A 17,356-nucleotide genomic window follows, 5' to 3' on the forward strand; every position below is an offset into this window, starting at 1 on the left:
TTTCTTTCCTTGTTCTCTCTTGTCTTTCCTTGTTGAATTGTTCCTTTCATGAAAATAATTTACGAAATAAAAACATGATATCCCGATTTGATTTCAACGAACTCTATTATCTATTAATAGTTTTTAGGATATATTAGGTTGTTCAGTGTCATAATTTATATATTTTAAACGCAAAAAAGTAACTAAAATGTCACGATCAAAATAATATTTAATTTAACGCGACATTATTTAACTACTGCTGTTCGAATTTCAACAATTTTTTTCCGAATTTCCGAAATTATTTAAAATAGTAAAAATTGTTATACTTTTATTTTGATACGACTATAACTCTAAATCAAAACATTAGGTTTAAGACTAGTGTGAACTCGAATGTGATTAGTGATCCTCCAAGTGGGTAAGACAATAAACATTTTAGTCAAATTATAAGCAAAAACTGGTGTAAGAGACACGTGGTTTGTAGAATAAATTTACAATAATGCATCAGCTCACACATATCACAAAGCTATACCTAAAATCAAAAACTCGTATAAATTACTTCAAAATTCAGCTTTTTTACCAGATTTACATCCCTGTGACCTTTTTTTAGTATATTATTATAATATATATATATATATATATATATATATATATATATATATATATATATATATATATATATATATGTAGGAGAACCCATCGTTTCTTACTTGGCTGCACTGAATAGATCGAATATTATCCAAGAGTTAGAGCAATAATTGGTACTTGATTAACTAATCTACTTACCATACCTCTTGTATACCATCCACTACACTAATGAGACATATGATACACGTTTTAGGAATTTTTAAATTTCCATGCACTTGTGGAACAACTTAATTAAGCTTAATAAAACGTTCTTTAATCTAATAACATCCAAAGGAATATAATTTCCTTTTCTACTAATAGATTGGCTTGTTAACAATGAAATAATTTGAGTATTCTATTAGTCTATTTTAAAAATAAATTCCCATTGATATTTCTTTACGCGTACCAATCCTGGCCAATTCAACACAATTGAATAATTGTTAAACCATTAAACGCTAAAATGTGTTAATGTTATAATTGTTGATAATATTCGCTGTCTGTGATAATCATAAAATATTCCACATGCATTTATGTAAAGTACCAAAAATGTATGCGCTACAAATTATTTAACGTATTATTATGTTAGGTTCATTAAATGGCATAATTAGATACTTTTAATTAGTAATTAAACGCACAATTTAACTCACCATTCATGCAAGTTTTGCTTAATTGTAGATATAGTGTATTGAGAAGATTGAGTAATTTTTAAAGTTTTAAAATGTAACTATTTACATAATGACCATTATTTCAATGCTCAGCAGAAACATTAATTATAATTAAAAGTAATATCTCATGATGGCTAGATTTGGTTTACAATTCTATTTTTTTTAATATGAGTTTTCTTGGTTTTATTGATTTTTAAAAGACTATACGTAAACTGAAACCGTATTGAATTAACTATTGGCACAATAGTTACTTCCAGAGTCTTTAGAGATCAGTCTCTACTCACATTCTTTTTTTTTTACTACAAATTCCAACATTGTGCTTACTTTGACATTTCCAGTTTGTCAAGTCAGTGGTATCAATTTTGTCTTGATTCTTTACTCTTAATATTATCTGGGATTTTCTTCTTGTCTCTCCATCTACTAGTACTTATATACTCTCCTTTATTTCATTATTTTATTTGTATTATATTTCTTTACATAATAATACCTTTATTCATTTATCACCGTGTGATTTTCTTCCTTTGTCATATTTCTCAATCAATTCGTTCATTATTATGGTCGTATTCCATTTTTATTATTTCTCACTATCGCAATTTTCAATTTTAAACTTTTTATACTTCTTCTACATCTGCATTTCTTGAAAATATTAAGTTTCCAACATATAATAATTTAACTTGTAATATCATACAAACCCGATCTATTGTAAATACATCTTAATTAATTTACAGTCCTACCAAAAAATAATTATCGATACTAACACTAAAGCCAAATATAACTCTATATTGCTAGAACGGGACATATTTTGACAAACGGAAGAAATATTAATATATATCCATTATATAAATTTGATTTTGTACTGGATATAATATTGTATCAATATTTGGATTCCCTAATGATTCCTGATAATGGTTTTGAATATATATTAGAACTAATTTTATCTATTATCTAAACTAATTTATAAAACAAATTTGCTAAATTTGGGTACAATAATCAATTACCAACAGGTGTCTTATTTCGTTTTCCTCTTCAAATCTAACATCCAACTTGTTTATAATTTATTATCCCGGGAGTAAAATTTTCGTGAAACTAGGTGATATGCTAAAAACCGTTCCAAATGAGATTTTTTATTATTAACGTCGGAAAAATAGAAGTATGATTGTTTCCTAAATTATTATTGTACCCAGAGAGCTTCTATTATAAGATAAGTTCTAGCAATATCTCAATATCAGTTATATTGATACTGTTTCAAACGGAAATTTAATCAACTTGTAACATAAAAGAGTCGTCCGACTATAGAAATTCTGTTCTTAGTTATTATGGTTACTTGTAATCTAATAAATTATTAATTTAGTTTTTTCTATTTATAGATGACGATTCTGATGAATTCACAATCCACATAGCCAGATATAGGCCAGAAGAAATACACAAACTAGCATCCAAAACGAAATTTACTAAAAAGGAGATTCAGCTGATGTATCGTGGATTCAAACAGGTTGGTAGTATGAAAAAAATTAGCATAAAAACATAATGAAAACATTATAAGCAACAAATATATTAATAGTTATTGATTGTTTGTCCGAACACTCATTACCATTTTGTGGAAGGAATTCGCACGGGAACTGAAAATACTGATTGTATAAAAACTTGTTTATTGCGATATTAATTGATACATGTGGTCGACGGGAGAATTGACAGGATATTAGTGGGATATTAAGAGATATTAAGGGGATAGAGAAAAGAAAAGAGAGCGAGACATCGTCGGGTGGTCTTTTATAGCCGGGAACAGCATCGTATCAATCCACCAGCGTTGCCAACCTTTGAACTTGCTGTAGTTGAATGCGTGGTGGCTTAAAGGGTCGTAGCGGTCGCTACATCACCCCCCTCCTAGTGGAGCTGCTGTACTTCTATGTGGTGCAGGTTCCGTAGTGCACCCGCAATTACGCAATGAATCGTCTATGGACTGCTTATGAGATGGGGATCCCAACCTGAGCGAGGAGTTTTACAGGGTAAGCTGCCATCGAAGTTCTAGCAGGACGTCATTCGTCTTGGGGCGTTCCGATTTGTTTGAGAGTACCTATAAATGTGGCGCCTTACATCTCCCATTTCGTGATGCAAGGGTGTTCATGTGTTGATGTTATGCATAATGGGCTTCTGTGGTTTTCGTCCATCTAGGCTAGTCTCGTGGGATAACGTCGACCATGTGATGTTGATGTGTTCCGTTCCTCGTGCTATCCTTCCATGCACGTGTCGAGTACCTGTCGAGTGGCTTATGTTGAGCTGGTTTACCTGTTAGGCACTTCGATCACGTTGGGGTCACCAATTGTAGGAAAGTTCGTCTGGTCGGTCGGTCGGAATGTGTGGCTGTCGATGCGATTGTTTGCCCGAACACTCACTACCATTTTGTGGAAGGAATTCGCACGGGAACTGAAAATACTGATTAAATAAAAACTTGTTTATTGCGATATTAATTGATACATGTGGTCGACGGGAGAATTGACAGGATATTAGTGGTATATTAAGAGATATTAAGGGGATAGAGAAAAGAAAAGAGAGCGAGACGTCGTCGTGGTGGTCTTTTATAGCCGGGAACAGCATGGTATCAATCCACCAGCGTTGCCAACCTTTGAACTTGCTGTAGTTGAATGCGTGGTGGCTTAAAGTGTCGTAGCGGTCGCTACATCACTCCCCTTCTAGTGGAGCTGCTGTGGAACGTACCTCTATGTGGTGCAGGTTCCGGAGTGCACCCGCAATTACGCAATGAATCGCCTAGGTACTGCTTATGAGATGGGGATCCTAACCTGAGCGAGGAGTTTTACAGGATAAGCTGCCATCGAAGTTGTAGCAGGATGTCGTTCGTCTTGGGGCGTTCCGATTTGTTTGAGGGTACCTATAAGTGTGGCACCTTACGTATCCCATTTCATGATGCAAGGGTGTTCATGTGTTGATGTCCATCAGGCTAGTCTCGTGGGATAACGTCGACCATGTGATGTTGACGTGTTCCGATCCTCGTGCTATCCTTCCACGCACGTGTCGAGTACCTGTCGAGTGGCTTATGTTGAGCTGGTTTCCTGTTAGGCATTTCGATCACGTCGGGGTCACCAATTGTAGGAATGTTCGTCTGGTCGGTCGGTCGGAATGTGTGGCTGTCGATGTGATTGTTTGCCCGAACACTCACTACCATTTTGTGGAAGGAATTCGCACGGGAACTGAAAACACTGATTGAATAAAAACTTGTTTATTGCGATATTAATTGATACATGTTTTCGACGGGAGAATTTACAAGATATTAGGTTAGTTAAAGGAAGTACGGTAGCGCTGTGGAAGTGGTACTGTTACAAAGGGGTAGAGAAAAGAAAAAAGACTGAGACGTCGTCGTGGCGCTCTTTTATAGCCGGGAACCGCATGGCACCAATCCACCAGCGTTGCCAACCTTTGAACTTGCTGCAGGTGAATGCGTGGTGGCCTAAAGAGTCGTAGCGGTCGCTACAATCTAAATGATTAAATGATGTAAAGTTTTAGTCAAGCAAAATTTGTTAAAATACCAGTAAGCATAGTTTTGCAAATTATAGGTAAAAACAGAGGGACAAACTAAACTATATATGAATCTAAAAGATTAGAAATATAATGGAAACAAATAATAGGCTTCAGTATGTGTCCTTTTCGATGTATGAGCATGAACAATTTTCAGTCGGTTGAAAATATCTGAATTTGTACGGAGTAAATCTCATTTGCGGGAAGTTTCACTTTTTTACATCAGAAAGGAAAAGGTGTCTGCAGGTCATCGAACGTTGTATAAAACTTACGGCAGCCATGCTCTAGCGATTTCAATCAACATTTGAATACTGGTTTTGACGTTTTAAATGCGGTAATTTTAACACCAAAGATAAAGAGCGTTCTGAAGAGTCAAAAAAATTGAAAACGAGGATTTGAAAACTTTACTGGATGAATCCATCAATAGGGATTGCTATCGACTACAAATTATGTGTTTGAGTCGAGCACTGTTCCAGAATACAAGAAAAAACATAACAATGTAATTCCTCAGCATGACAACGCTCGACCATATGTTACAAAGCCGGTGAAAACATACTTGGAAACATTAAAATGGCAAGTACTGCCCCAACTACCATATTCTCCAAGCCTTGCTCCTTCTGATTACTATATGTTCCGACATATGATTCGAGACCTGTCCGAGTGGCACTTCACTACTTACGACTATGAGTATACTAAAATAATGGGTCGGTTTGTGGATACCCTCAAAAGATATCGTTCTTTCGAGATGGAATCCGTAAATTGCCTGAAATATGGCAAAAAGTAGCGGCTATCGATGAACAATACCTTGAATAAAATACATTCTACCGATTTTTCATAATAAAGTTTCAAATTAATAAAATACTTTAAAACGAGTTTATAGGCTAATATAGACTAATTGAAAGAAAATAAATAAGTGTAATTTATAAGATTAATATTAATTAGTTGAATAAAATAATAATTAATTGCTTCTATTATTAAAATAAAAATGAAAAAAGCACAGTTTTTATTAAGCTAGAATTTTTACTTAAATTAAATTAATTAAAATGTAAATATTAAGCACCTATTTTTTAGTATTTTATCATTTCTCCATTTCTTTTGTATCGTAATGAAGTATCTCTTTGTTTTTCACTCCCATCATTTAAATTACCAGAAAAAAGTCAAAATGTTTGTACAAAAAAAGGACGTGAAGACTCATTGAACCACCAAGAGTGCCTTATCATTTACGAGCTTTATTTATTTTTATAAATTATTTCATTAAGCCCATTAATTTACGTTTAGCTATGGTGGAAGTATATGTTTGGGATCTACTAAAGTTTTATGTATAATATTCTTCTTGCCAGGTGTCAATCCTCTGCTGTCCTACTATAATTTTTTTTTAAACTCTTTGTTGGCCAAGAAGTATCAGCTGTATAGTTAATTTTCTTTAAAATTATGGTGATATTCTCGTAAGTTTCCTTCGTATGAACTGAGTGAACAACACGCAATGAAGCATACGCATTTCCATCATGTAATAATACTAATTTTAAACTTGCTTTTCACAATAAAATATTAAAATATGAGCAACAAGTGGACTTTTCTTTTCGGGAAACTATCTCGCAATAATAAATCACATCAAATAATGCATGAATTATTATTGAAAAAGTTGTCCTGTGAAGTTATTAAAATCTTTTTAGTTATTAAAATTATTAATAACTAATTCTAACTTTTCTAACAATAAATATAAAATAAATTATAATCGAGTTTTAATCTACATCGAATATTTATTATTTATTTTTCTAAATTATTTCATTAGGCCCATTAATTTAGGTTTAGCTATGGTGGAACTATATGTTTGGGATCTACTAAAGTTTTATGCAAAATATTCTTCTTGCCAGGTGTCAAACCTCTGTTGTTCTACTATAATGTTTTTTGTAAAACTCTTTATTGACCAAGAAGTATCAGCTGTATAGTTAATTTTCTTTAAAATATGTTAATATTCTCGTAAGTTTCCTTCGTATGAACTGAATGAACAACACGCAATGAAGCATACGCATTTCCGTCATGTAATAATACTAATTTAAAACTTGCTTTTCACAATAAAATATTAAAATATGAGCAATTAGTGGACTTTTCATTTCGGAAAACTATCCCGCAATTACAAATCACATCAAATAATGCATGAATTATTATTGAAAAAGTTGCCCTGTGAAGTTATTAAAATCTTTTTAGTTATTAAAATCATTAATAACTAATTCTAACATTTATAACAATAAATATAAAATAAATTATAATCGAATTTTAATCGACATCGTATATTTAGGGGTTAAAATAAAACCATCCAATAACTTTAAATCTATTACAGAATGTTCAATGATGCTTCTTACACTTAATATATCAAGTAATTTAAAACGCTCGAATGAAAGTCGTGACATATTTTAAGAAAACCAGGCAATGGAAATTCTATCGAGCTTAATATGGAACCATTTAAGTATAATCTCATTCCATTCTACCCGTTACTAAAACGATTTATTTTCATATTTGATGGTCTAGAAATTAATTCGCCCCCCAAATTTAGAACCTACGAGGGGCAAACTGGCATCCCTTTTAATACTTCTAAGGCGTTTGCCATTCTCAAAAGAAATAAAACGAATCTAGTACTATTAAGATAAGAGAATATGTACTTTTTATGATTTATTTGACAATATATAGATTAATTATATTTCCTGTTATATGTTATAATAGGTTTTCAAGTATACATAGATTCAGTAAGTTAAAATAACACATGACTTAAGCCCTCACTTAATATATAGATGACGCCACTTCCTAACCTCTGTAACCAACAGTTAATTGCACGTCGAATTGCTTTGCCACCTACCGCATTGTACAGATTTGGGCCCCAGTAACTATAGGTTATTTGCAGCCCTTAAAATAATGCTCCAGGAAAGAATTTTTGAAATTATTTTATGAAAAAGGCATTAAAAATTAGAGAAGCGATGAACTGAATGAATCAATTTTGAATTTTGACTGAAATCTGATGGTAAGACCAGGACTTAAGTTATATATTAAATCAATTCTCTAACATCCGCATGCTGTCGAAGCCCAAGCCACTGCTGCTGTAAAAGAGTGTTCGAAAAATAATATTTGATGTCTAAGATATTACAGTTTGCTGGCTTTCTATTTTAGGATATTTTATATATGACTCGATGAATGGAGTTAAGATGAAACTAAACTGTGGTGTTTACATTATGTGACCGTTATTCATTAAAGTTATATAAAATGTGGATAATACAAATAGACAAAAAAGGGCTGGCAGCGGTGTTGTCTGACGACGCGTCTTGGGCAGTCGGTGGTAGTACGTCTGAACTGAGCGATGGTCAGACTCTAAATGATCGAAAATACCCTTCACTAATCTCCCAGATAGTATCGGGGTTGATATTCGTTATCGTGTAGTAGTTGGCTCTGCTGGCACCTTGCCCGTGTTCTACATCTGATGATGTAAAATTCGACATGCCTCAAGGTTGCTACAATACGCCGTGTCAGAATTTTACATACAATTAAAAAATTAAAAATACAAAAATGATATAAAAATTGGTATTAAATACAAAATACAGATATACTAAAAAAAAAGTATGCTACAACGCAATGAGCTTTAACATATGGATATGATAAACCAAAACTGATTTATGAGGTTGAACCAACGGAATTTGTTGTACACTGGTACGGCTTTTGATATCTTTCAGTCCTACAGATACCGTTGCTTCATTGTTGTTTTGGTACTTGAATGTGGTCCATGAATGATGTTGAAAACAAACTAATTTTCGAACAGGGCTCCCGTAATCGAAGCTGTGGGGGATTCGATGATTCGACCACGTGGTAGCTTATTTTCGTGATACGTAGAAGCTTCGGCGATGAGACGTTGGCTATTCTGGTACCGCGGCGAAGACATGACGAGTTTACGGTGACTGCAATCGGTACCTAGTTCCTGGGACTGCCTTGTGACTAATCCGTAGCCATATATGTTACGGCAATCGAGGAAAGACAAATAACGATGGTATCGAACCGAAGCTGCCCAAAGCCTTTCAAATCCATATGTCCGCCAATATGCCTGAGACTGCCAGCGGAGGAAGACATTATGATTTAAACATAGCGCCGAAAGAAATGTCTAGTCGAAATGCTGATGATTAAATAGTAACATTGATAGTGATGCCAAAAGCTCTAAGAGTTCAAAAGATTGTCAAAAAAAATTGGAAAATTTTTTTAAAAAAATGAAATGAAAATAATGAAATAAATTTAAAGGCTCATTGTTCCAGCACTAAAATAAAATTTAATGAGGAACAAATAATTGAAAGAATGTAATATTGAAGGAACAAAAGTACCATCATATTGCATGTACCCTCCATTCACGAGTCCAAATCCAATTTTGCAAAAGATCACGTCGGTCCCCACTTTAGGGTTGTTATATATGGCTCGGTGAATGGAGGTAAGATGAAAGAGTGATTACATGGTGCGACCAGTATTTATTGGAAGTTATATAAAAAAGTTGAAATTATAAAATGATGGCAGCGGTATTACCTGGAGACGCAGGTTTGGATAGTCAGTGAATTCACGTCTGAACTGAGCGATGGTTAAACACTGAATGATGGAAAAAAGGTATTTTGAAAAAAATATTAATGCAGGTTTAGGCAGAGTGTTTGGAGTTTGGAGGCTATAGTAATAGGATAATCGGTGGTGGAGGCGAACACATTTTTTATAACCTGCATTAAATAATTTGAATAACAATATGACACCCATAAAAGAGACCTATACGGTACATGAAATAATTGGTCTTCGTAGACTTCAAATATCGTAATTGAAAAACCAAAAACTTTTTAAACGTTTTTTAAATTTTGTTTAGATAGATAAATAAAGTCTTTAAAAAATATCACTATCACACGCAAAAAGCTCCCTTTATAGTTGATGACATATATCAACTTTTAGGCCATAATTAACTATACTATAATATTTGATTAATAAATTAAGCTATTTTATATTATGTATCATGCTTTGTTGTTTAAAAAGTTAATTAAGGGTTAGTTTTGCTGAATTCCTTGCAGTCTTGTTGTCAGCAGTGCCATGATTTTTTTTATCACAAAGGAGACTTAAACTATAAGTATTGTAAAACCCGTTAATTGAAAAAAGTTTTATAAAGTCAGCAGTTAGAGCCTCCAAATTCCAATAGTCTACATCTGAGCTAGTGGGATAATGTACTATAAAATACATATTTCATGTATATATTACGTTTATGACTAAATTTACCTACAATTTAGATATAGTGATAGTGTAGTTACATAATACAAAAGAGCATATTAGTATAAGAACAATTCATGAGAATTTTCGGTTTCAAGTTCGATATTTCGGGCATGAAAAATGATACCGTCGATTATAACATAATCAAGTATAGCGAAATTTTAAATATGTCATAGCTTCACAAGATCCAATTTTTAAATTACGATATTATATATACTTCACTGATTAGATTTACTAAAGTAGGAATAGAAAAACGGAAAGGATGTTATAAATAAGATATAATTTAGCATCCTTTTATATAACATAATATATGCAGTATTTAATTAAGGAGCACGTGGGGTTACTTCAATCAATATATGCAGGAGCAGTGAGGACTGCCTGGCTCGAAGCTTCTGAGAACTAAAATGAATCATAAAAGGGATGAGCGACAATGATACTTAATATACATCTTTTGGCTAAGGTGTATTTTGGATGTTTCCTAAATTAAACCAGGAGAATATATCATTTTTAGGGCTAAAACAAAAACGTTTAATTCACTTTAATACTATTTGTCTTCAAATATACAGTGGGGTATAAATCGTACAATAAATAGTACAAAGTATATGGTAGTTATCCTATCTGAACAGCTTATACTTTTAGTAAAATTTAAAAGTGTTATTCAAAGCTTCGATGTTTCCTAATTGGAATAATGTGTATTTGTGAGCACAGTATCTGCTGCGATACTCTTGTCCGAACTCCACTTAACTACAACAAAGAATGCTTCGAGTAACTGCGGAATAAATATCAATCTATCGTGAACCTGTCTACTTTTCTTGAAAAATAATGTAATTCTACTTAGTTGAATCAACAAGATAACAATCTTAAAATCTCCCCGGAATCTTACCGACTGCACTAGTTATGAAACTTAATATGAATATGAATTTTAAATAAAAAAAATCATTTAGTTTTAAACTACTTTCCTTAAATTGAATTTATTTTATTTTAAAATTGATCATCTAATTTTCTATATATTGAAATTTTGAATTATAGAACAGATTTCTCGAAATATAAACCATCGTTATAGAAAGATATCCCTTCAAGGGAAGCTCATTTGCATCTTAGTTTATATAAATAAATATAAACACAAAATTTGGAGTTCTACAGACTTATTTAATTAATTATTAACAACAATTAAATAACATTATTAAAACCCAGATACCAGCAAATGATCAGCTCTATATTTTAAAGCAAATTTAAAACAAAAGTGACAATTCCAAAAGCCTGTCTATTTATAACATTATAAATGCAACACTTAATTTGACAACGTAAATATATATTTAAAAATAGCGACATTTAATTTATACTTAGCGTTTAATAATGCTATTATTATGAAGTTTTTTACAAACGACCAATCTATTATTATATTATATTATTTGTAACATTGTAGATTCCTTTAAATATACTAAAACAAATACTATTATTAATTATGTTTGTTGAATACTTACATTAACTATACAATAAATAATTCGAATTTAACGATTAATTAGATAATTTCGTCCATACTTTTATCGTATTGCCACTTGAAGACTATAATGGGATTAGATTAATCGAAACCAAAAGAAGAAACTATTGCAAAAGAAGTAAAATAAAAACATCTTTCAATCTTTATTAATAATATTTCAATATTAATTTTAGTCATGTAATTGAAAACAGAAATAGGGAATGTAATAAAAAATAGGCTATGAACACCAAAAACACGTACATATCTATTTCATCGACTAAGAATTGACCTTTGGTTCGATGAAATATAATAAATTAGTTGAAAAACTCTGGCAGATTAGGCTTGCCAACGAATATATCAATTTTATCACAAATCTCTATTGGAATAGGGTACAGAGGGCACAGCAGTGATTACCGACTCTGATTAAGATTTAGAGCAAATTTTAGGAAATTGACAGTGAAAATCAAAACTGGGGTTTAAAAGTAAACAAAAAGAAGATAAACGTGATGAGAGTAAGTCATACTCCTAGCGAAAACAAAGAACAACTGAATTAAGAACTAGAAATCGTATCAGGCAAGTGTGAAAGATCATTTTTAGGTTGAGAGCATAAACAAAAAGCTCAAATTTAGAACATTAAAGTGCAAAATCTGGCTAATACTGTTTACTAATACGTTTGATATGGTGTAAAGTTCGGATAATAATAACAACGACTAAGAAGCTTCAAACCTTTGAAACCTGGTGATAAGTTATAATAGTATAAAGTCCTGCATTATATGACCACTGGCCAAGAACTGTTAAAAGTAATCACTGAAAGCAAATGTAGATACCTAGGACATGCAGCAAGAAATAACAAATACCATTTGTTAAAAATCACCTTAGAAGGAAAAATAGAGAGAAATAGACGGCTTGACGGAAATAAAACAACATGGATGTATAACATCTTGACACTGTGGCTTGACAACAGCACAAATTCTACATACAGTAGAAAACTGACGCTATACAACATTAAAAGAAGAAGAAAGTAATCTTGCAGTCTATTTTTCTTATAGGTAATTACTTACACTTAATATTATATGCTCACATTATATATTTCATAAAATTTTATTACAATTATTATCTTTAACAAAATTATTATATTTTAAGAAGATTAAATTCAACATAACAATATTGATTTATCTAAAAATATCCAAATTTTACTTACAATATTTTTTTCATCTTCCTACATATATATTGATATAAAATAAAATCCCAAAATGGTAATAGGATTTCTAAATTGTACGAAGAAACTTAAAGCTCCACATATCCTTTCCCACCTAATAGTAATAATTTCAGTTTCTTAATGCGCATATTCGCTCAACGAAATAAAGCAACAAAAAGCTCTCTCGAAAAGCCTTTAATCCTTGACATATATCATTTTTTTCTTTTTTACATTTATTATTTTATTTCATAATAAATTCTGCTCGGTCCAATTGCCTCCATACATTTTTACGAACCCAGAATTTACCCCATAAAATTAATAAAATAAAGTCCGATTATTAATTATTCTTTCTAACGTGTGTTTTTCGGCAATTATTTGTCCCCACCATAGCTTTAATTAAAAATTCCTTTTATATTTTGCACTTAATAAATTAAATAATGTTGTATCCGCTGAAGGGAATTCCATGTTGGTTATTTGCCAGCTGATAAGTGTTATTAAATGACCGTAAAGTATTATAACAAACCAATAATTAAGAACACAGTCTACTTTCTTAAAATTAATAAATAGCTTATAACCCTGATGGCCAAGAGGCAGTAAACACTACCAAAATATCTTTAGATTCTGCAAAGCCCCTTATGGAATATTACTGATTCTTTTAAAATACACAAGCTCTACTTCTTGGATATAAAGCATCCATTCTGTCTCCTATTTCTTTAATAAAATATGTTTCTTGGTGACAATGATCTGACAATGATGTCTTCTGTGATCATCTCTACCGAGTTGTTCAATAAATTCACCTTTCATATCATTTCATATTCAAAAACGATTTTAAAAATATTAAATAGGTTTTGTGCATAGTTTCGTCACTATAGATAATACTTAATAAACTACCACTATCATCTTGAATCAAAATAAGAGGTTAATAATGCTGTAAAATCCAATCTCTACCTCCCGAAAGAATTCAAGTTCAAGAACAGGCAAAGGGCATAATGTATTCGAGTCAATCCATCTAAACTCTATTTACAATATATATTAATATGTTATATTCATTTTGGGGATTTTTAGATACATTTAAAGCTTTGTATTTTCCAAATTGTGTGCGTTATTCTTTATTTACTACAGACCTTACTACACTTATGATTACAGAGAGCTTCCTCGTTATAAAATTTGGTCTCAAAATATGTTGATTGCATCAACAAAAGAATCAAGCACAATCCAGTATATATAAATCAGCAAGTGGTTCCGTATGGAAATATAGCCAAATATTTTGGCATGCCCCTTCATGAAGGTGAAGAACTCAAGCTATATATTTAGATATATATATATATATATATATATATATATATATATATATATATATATATATATATATATATATATCTAAATTATATATCTATTTATATATATATATATAAATAATATATATATATATATATATATTAAGTGATATAGTTAATATGTACAAAGTTAGTATATACAAAGCTTTTACTTTACCAACAAGTCTTGAAACCACTGTGGCCTTATGGTATTCAACTCTGGGGTTGTATCAGCGAAAGCAATAAAGATATCTTACAAATATTCCAAAATAAGATACCGTGAGATATTGCTGATGCTCCATGGTATATTCGTAGTGACAATCTACATAAGGATCTGAAGGTAAAAATTGTCGATGTCGATATTAAGGACTATACCCAAAGATATAAACATAGCCTCTATTAGCACAAACTTTCGAGGTTCTCCAGCTCCTAGATAATAATAGATTAGATGCTCCTAGATAGGGTAGAAAAAAATAAAATAAAACAATTTGATTTAATTCAGTGAAGTTATACGTAGAACTCAGAGTACATTAAAGACAGTGACCTAAATGTCAAACCCAAGGAATCTGTCGTAGAATAAGAACTTTGTAAATTTAAAACCGTGGAAAATTAAGATAAAAATAAATAGCCTATTAGTATTAACTTACTAGACTGCTATATAAATTATAATACAAAATATTCTATAAGTAATGACTGGAGTTTTGTTACAAATACTTTCAAATTAATTCAGCAATCCTAATATGGCTATAGATTATATATTCTACTGTCAAAATAGTCCTAATTTATTATTGTGTAAATTAATTAAAATAGAAATTAAGTTTTCGTTTCGAAAATCGTTTCATTTTTTAATATTAATGCTAAACACTTTTAATATATTCTATTATAACATGTTATTTAAAATACAATAAATCAGCAGTTTTAAAAGATTTACTATATTCCTTGTATAATTGATTATATCTATAATGTGTTTTTCTATCCTTACTCCTATCATTACAAATCAAAATCTTCCAAACTCTTGAGAGTATTATTTAACATAATGAATTATTATTTACTTATCTTCTATATTTGCTTTTCCCTATATCTTATGTTAAAAAATATTGAAGGTAAGAAATAAATTGAAAATAATTTTGTAAAATATAGATAATGAAAATAGTAGTAGCAGTTAAAATAATATAAACAGTCAAAGGAAATACAGGCCGAAATTGAAGTAGGAATTGGATAACATAGACTGAGAACAACTGATCATCTTATTAATGCTATAATCAAGAATACTACGGATATAAGCGTTTTTTAGAGAAATCCCATTTTCTGATATATTAATCATACCCATGACTATTTTAGTTTTATACAGACATTATAATATACAAAAATTGATTAATTTAACGACTTGACTTGATGACTGTTGGTATGGCTGCTGACTTACTGATTTTCAAGAGTGCAAAATCCGAAAAAGAAAATCATCCAAACTGCGGCAGTAAACAAGCTGGGTAAGGCCGGATGTCTTCTGGGATGATGTCTAATTGGTCACTAGCCAGTTGGTAGACTTTATGACATTGAGCCTACGTTAAACAATAGATCCAGTCCAGATAAACCATAGTTGTTCACAAAAAGACTATTTACTATTTATTATATCATGTCTATTTAAATAAATGAACTTCGTACAATTTTTTAAAATTATTTTAAGATGTAATGAGAACATTTTCAGCGTAATTTTTATGTTAACCAACATAATTTTAATTAATATTTAATGTATCCTATAATAACACATGTAGTGGTGTTGTGACATCATTTGTGGTGTTAATTACAGGCATAATAATTGTGAACTTGCGAAAATGTGTATTTAACTTCTCTTAATTCGGAAAAGGAAATGCTCCTCAGTCACGCTAGCATAAATTTTAATGGCGCGGATGTAGTTCGGTAACTTGAAAAGTTGCAGCACTGGTAATGTATTTTTACACAAAACAAAGATCAACATTTACTTAGTGTTTCAAAACAACTACAAAATTATAATTTTAATTAACTATAACTTAATTTAATGTTTTAACCAATTATTTCTCATTAAATGATAAATAAATCAACGATAAATAAAAACTAAAATTATATTAAATATCGTTTCAAATATATATTCGAATCAAACTTATCGCACCACCAAATATGAAGGGTAATGGACGGAAATATAAAAACGTAGAGGTAATATGAAATCAGACATATTACTAACAATTTTCCAAATCCCTGATATTTGTCAGTTACTGATTTATATTTTACAACTCATTGATTTTTTATTGATTCGGATAAATGTGATATTTCAACCGGAAAATAAGTTTTACCATTTATAATATACAAAAATTAAACTAAATCATATTATTCAAGTAATAAATAAAATTATTATTCACTAAACTGTTAAAATCGGATTTATGGTTATAGAATTTCCTTAATATATATTTTCTTAACTTCAATACACTTACATTACATGTACAACCATTAACTTCTTTAAAATAATTTTAAGGAAAACATTCTTTAATTTTTAAAAAGACCCAGAAGTCAAAGGAAGATAAATCTGGCAAGTAAGTCTGGTATGCGCAGATACGTTATTCAAGTATTAAAACGTTGTTCAATGGATATACAATGGTCACTTATTCTGACTTATGACTCAACGGCCTATACGTTTATTACCGATAGATTCAACATTTTTGAAAAATTTCATTCATAAAGAGGATTAATAAAATAATAGAAATATGAAATTTTATTCCAGAATATCAATTTAGGTTTCGTAATAAGTGCATAGACTAATGAACAGAATAAATTTAGACTCTAAGGCCAAAAGTGTGGCGTACAGGGTTGGAGATTAATATAGAATAGCTTACTTTCAATTACTATCTCACAAGACAACGAACACACTGAATTACATCAATATATATTCCACAACGCAGTATAATTGGTTCAATATCTCCTATATATAGTTGAAATACCCACCCCAAAAACCGGTACATATATAGCATATTCAGATGACATGTGACATTTATCATCACACGAAAATTTAACGGTAGCATCAAAGAACCTCCAAACACACCTAAATAAAATACAACTGTGACTGAAAACAAAACAGAATAAAATCAAATGAAAAACTCTACCTATGTAATTTTTGTCATGCGTAGAACATGTTTTAAATGTGTTGGTTCATCAGGCACAAATCCAAATTATCATTAAATATTACATATTACTATACCAAGCAATACTTAAACCTAATTGGTCATATGGAATCCAATTATGGGGTACGGCTAGCAAGTCTAATGTAACC

At 30.9% G+C, this 17,356-nt stretch overlaps 1 protein-coding gene across 4 annotated transcripts in view; it reads left to right on the forward strand.

The window, feature by feature from the left end:
• Nucleotides 1–17,356, forward strand: part of LOC143197618 (Kv channel-interacting protein 4) — a 253,188-nt gene that overhangs the window by 118,204 nt on the left and 117,628 nt on the right. For all 4 annotated transcript variants that reach the window (XM_076406188.1, XM_076406187.1, XM_076406185.1 and 1 more), the window contains exon 2: nt 2,636–2,760. In XM_076406188.1, the coding sequence (XP_076262303.1) occupies nt 2,636–2,760 (125 nt within the window). The remainder of the gene's footprint in view (nt 1–2,635; nt 2,761–17,356) is intronic.

The sequence above is a fragment of the Rhynchophorus ferrugineus genome, unplaced genomic scaffold, assembly GCF_030347505.1.
Source record: "Rhynchophorus ferrugineus isolate W39M unplaced genomic scaffold, kcgeb_rfMv2 rfM5, whole genome shotgun sequence".
NCBI lineage: Eukaryota > Metazoa > Arthropoda > Insecta > Coleoptera > Curculionidae > Rhynchophorus > Rhynchophorus ferrugineus.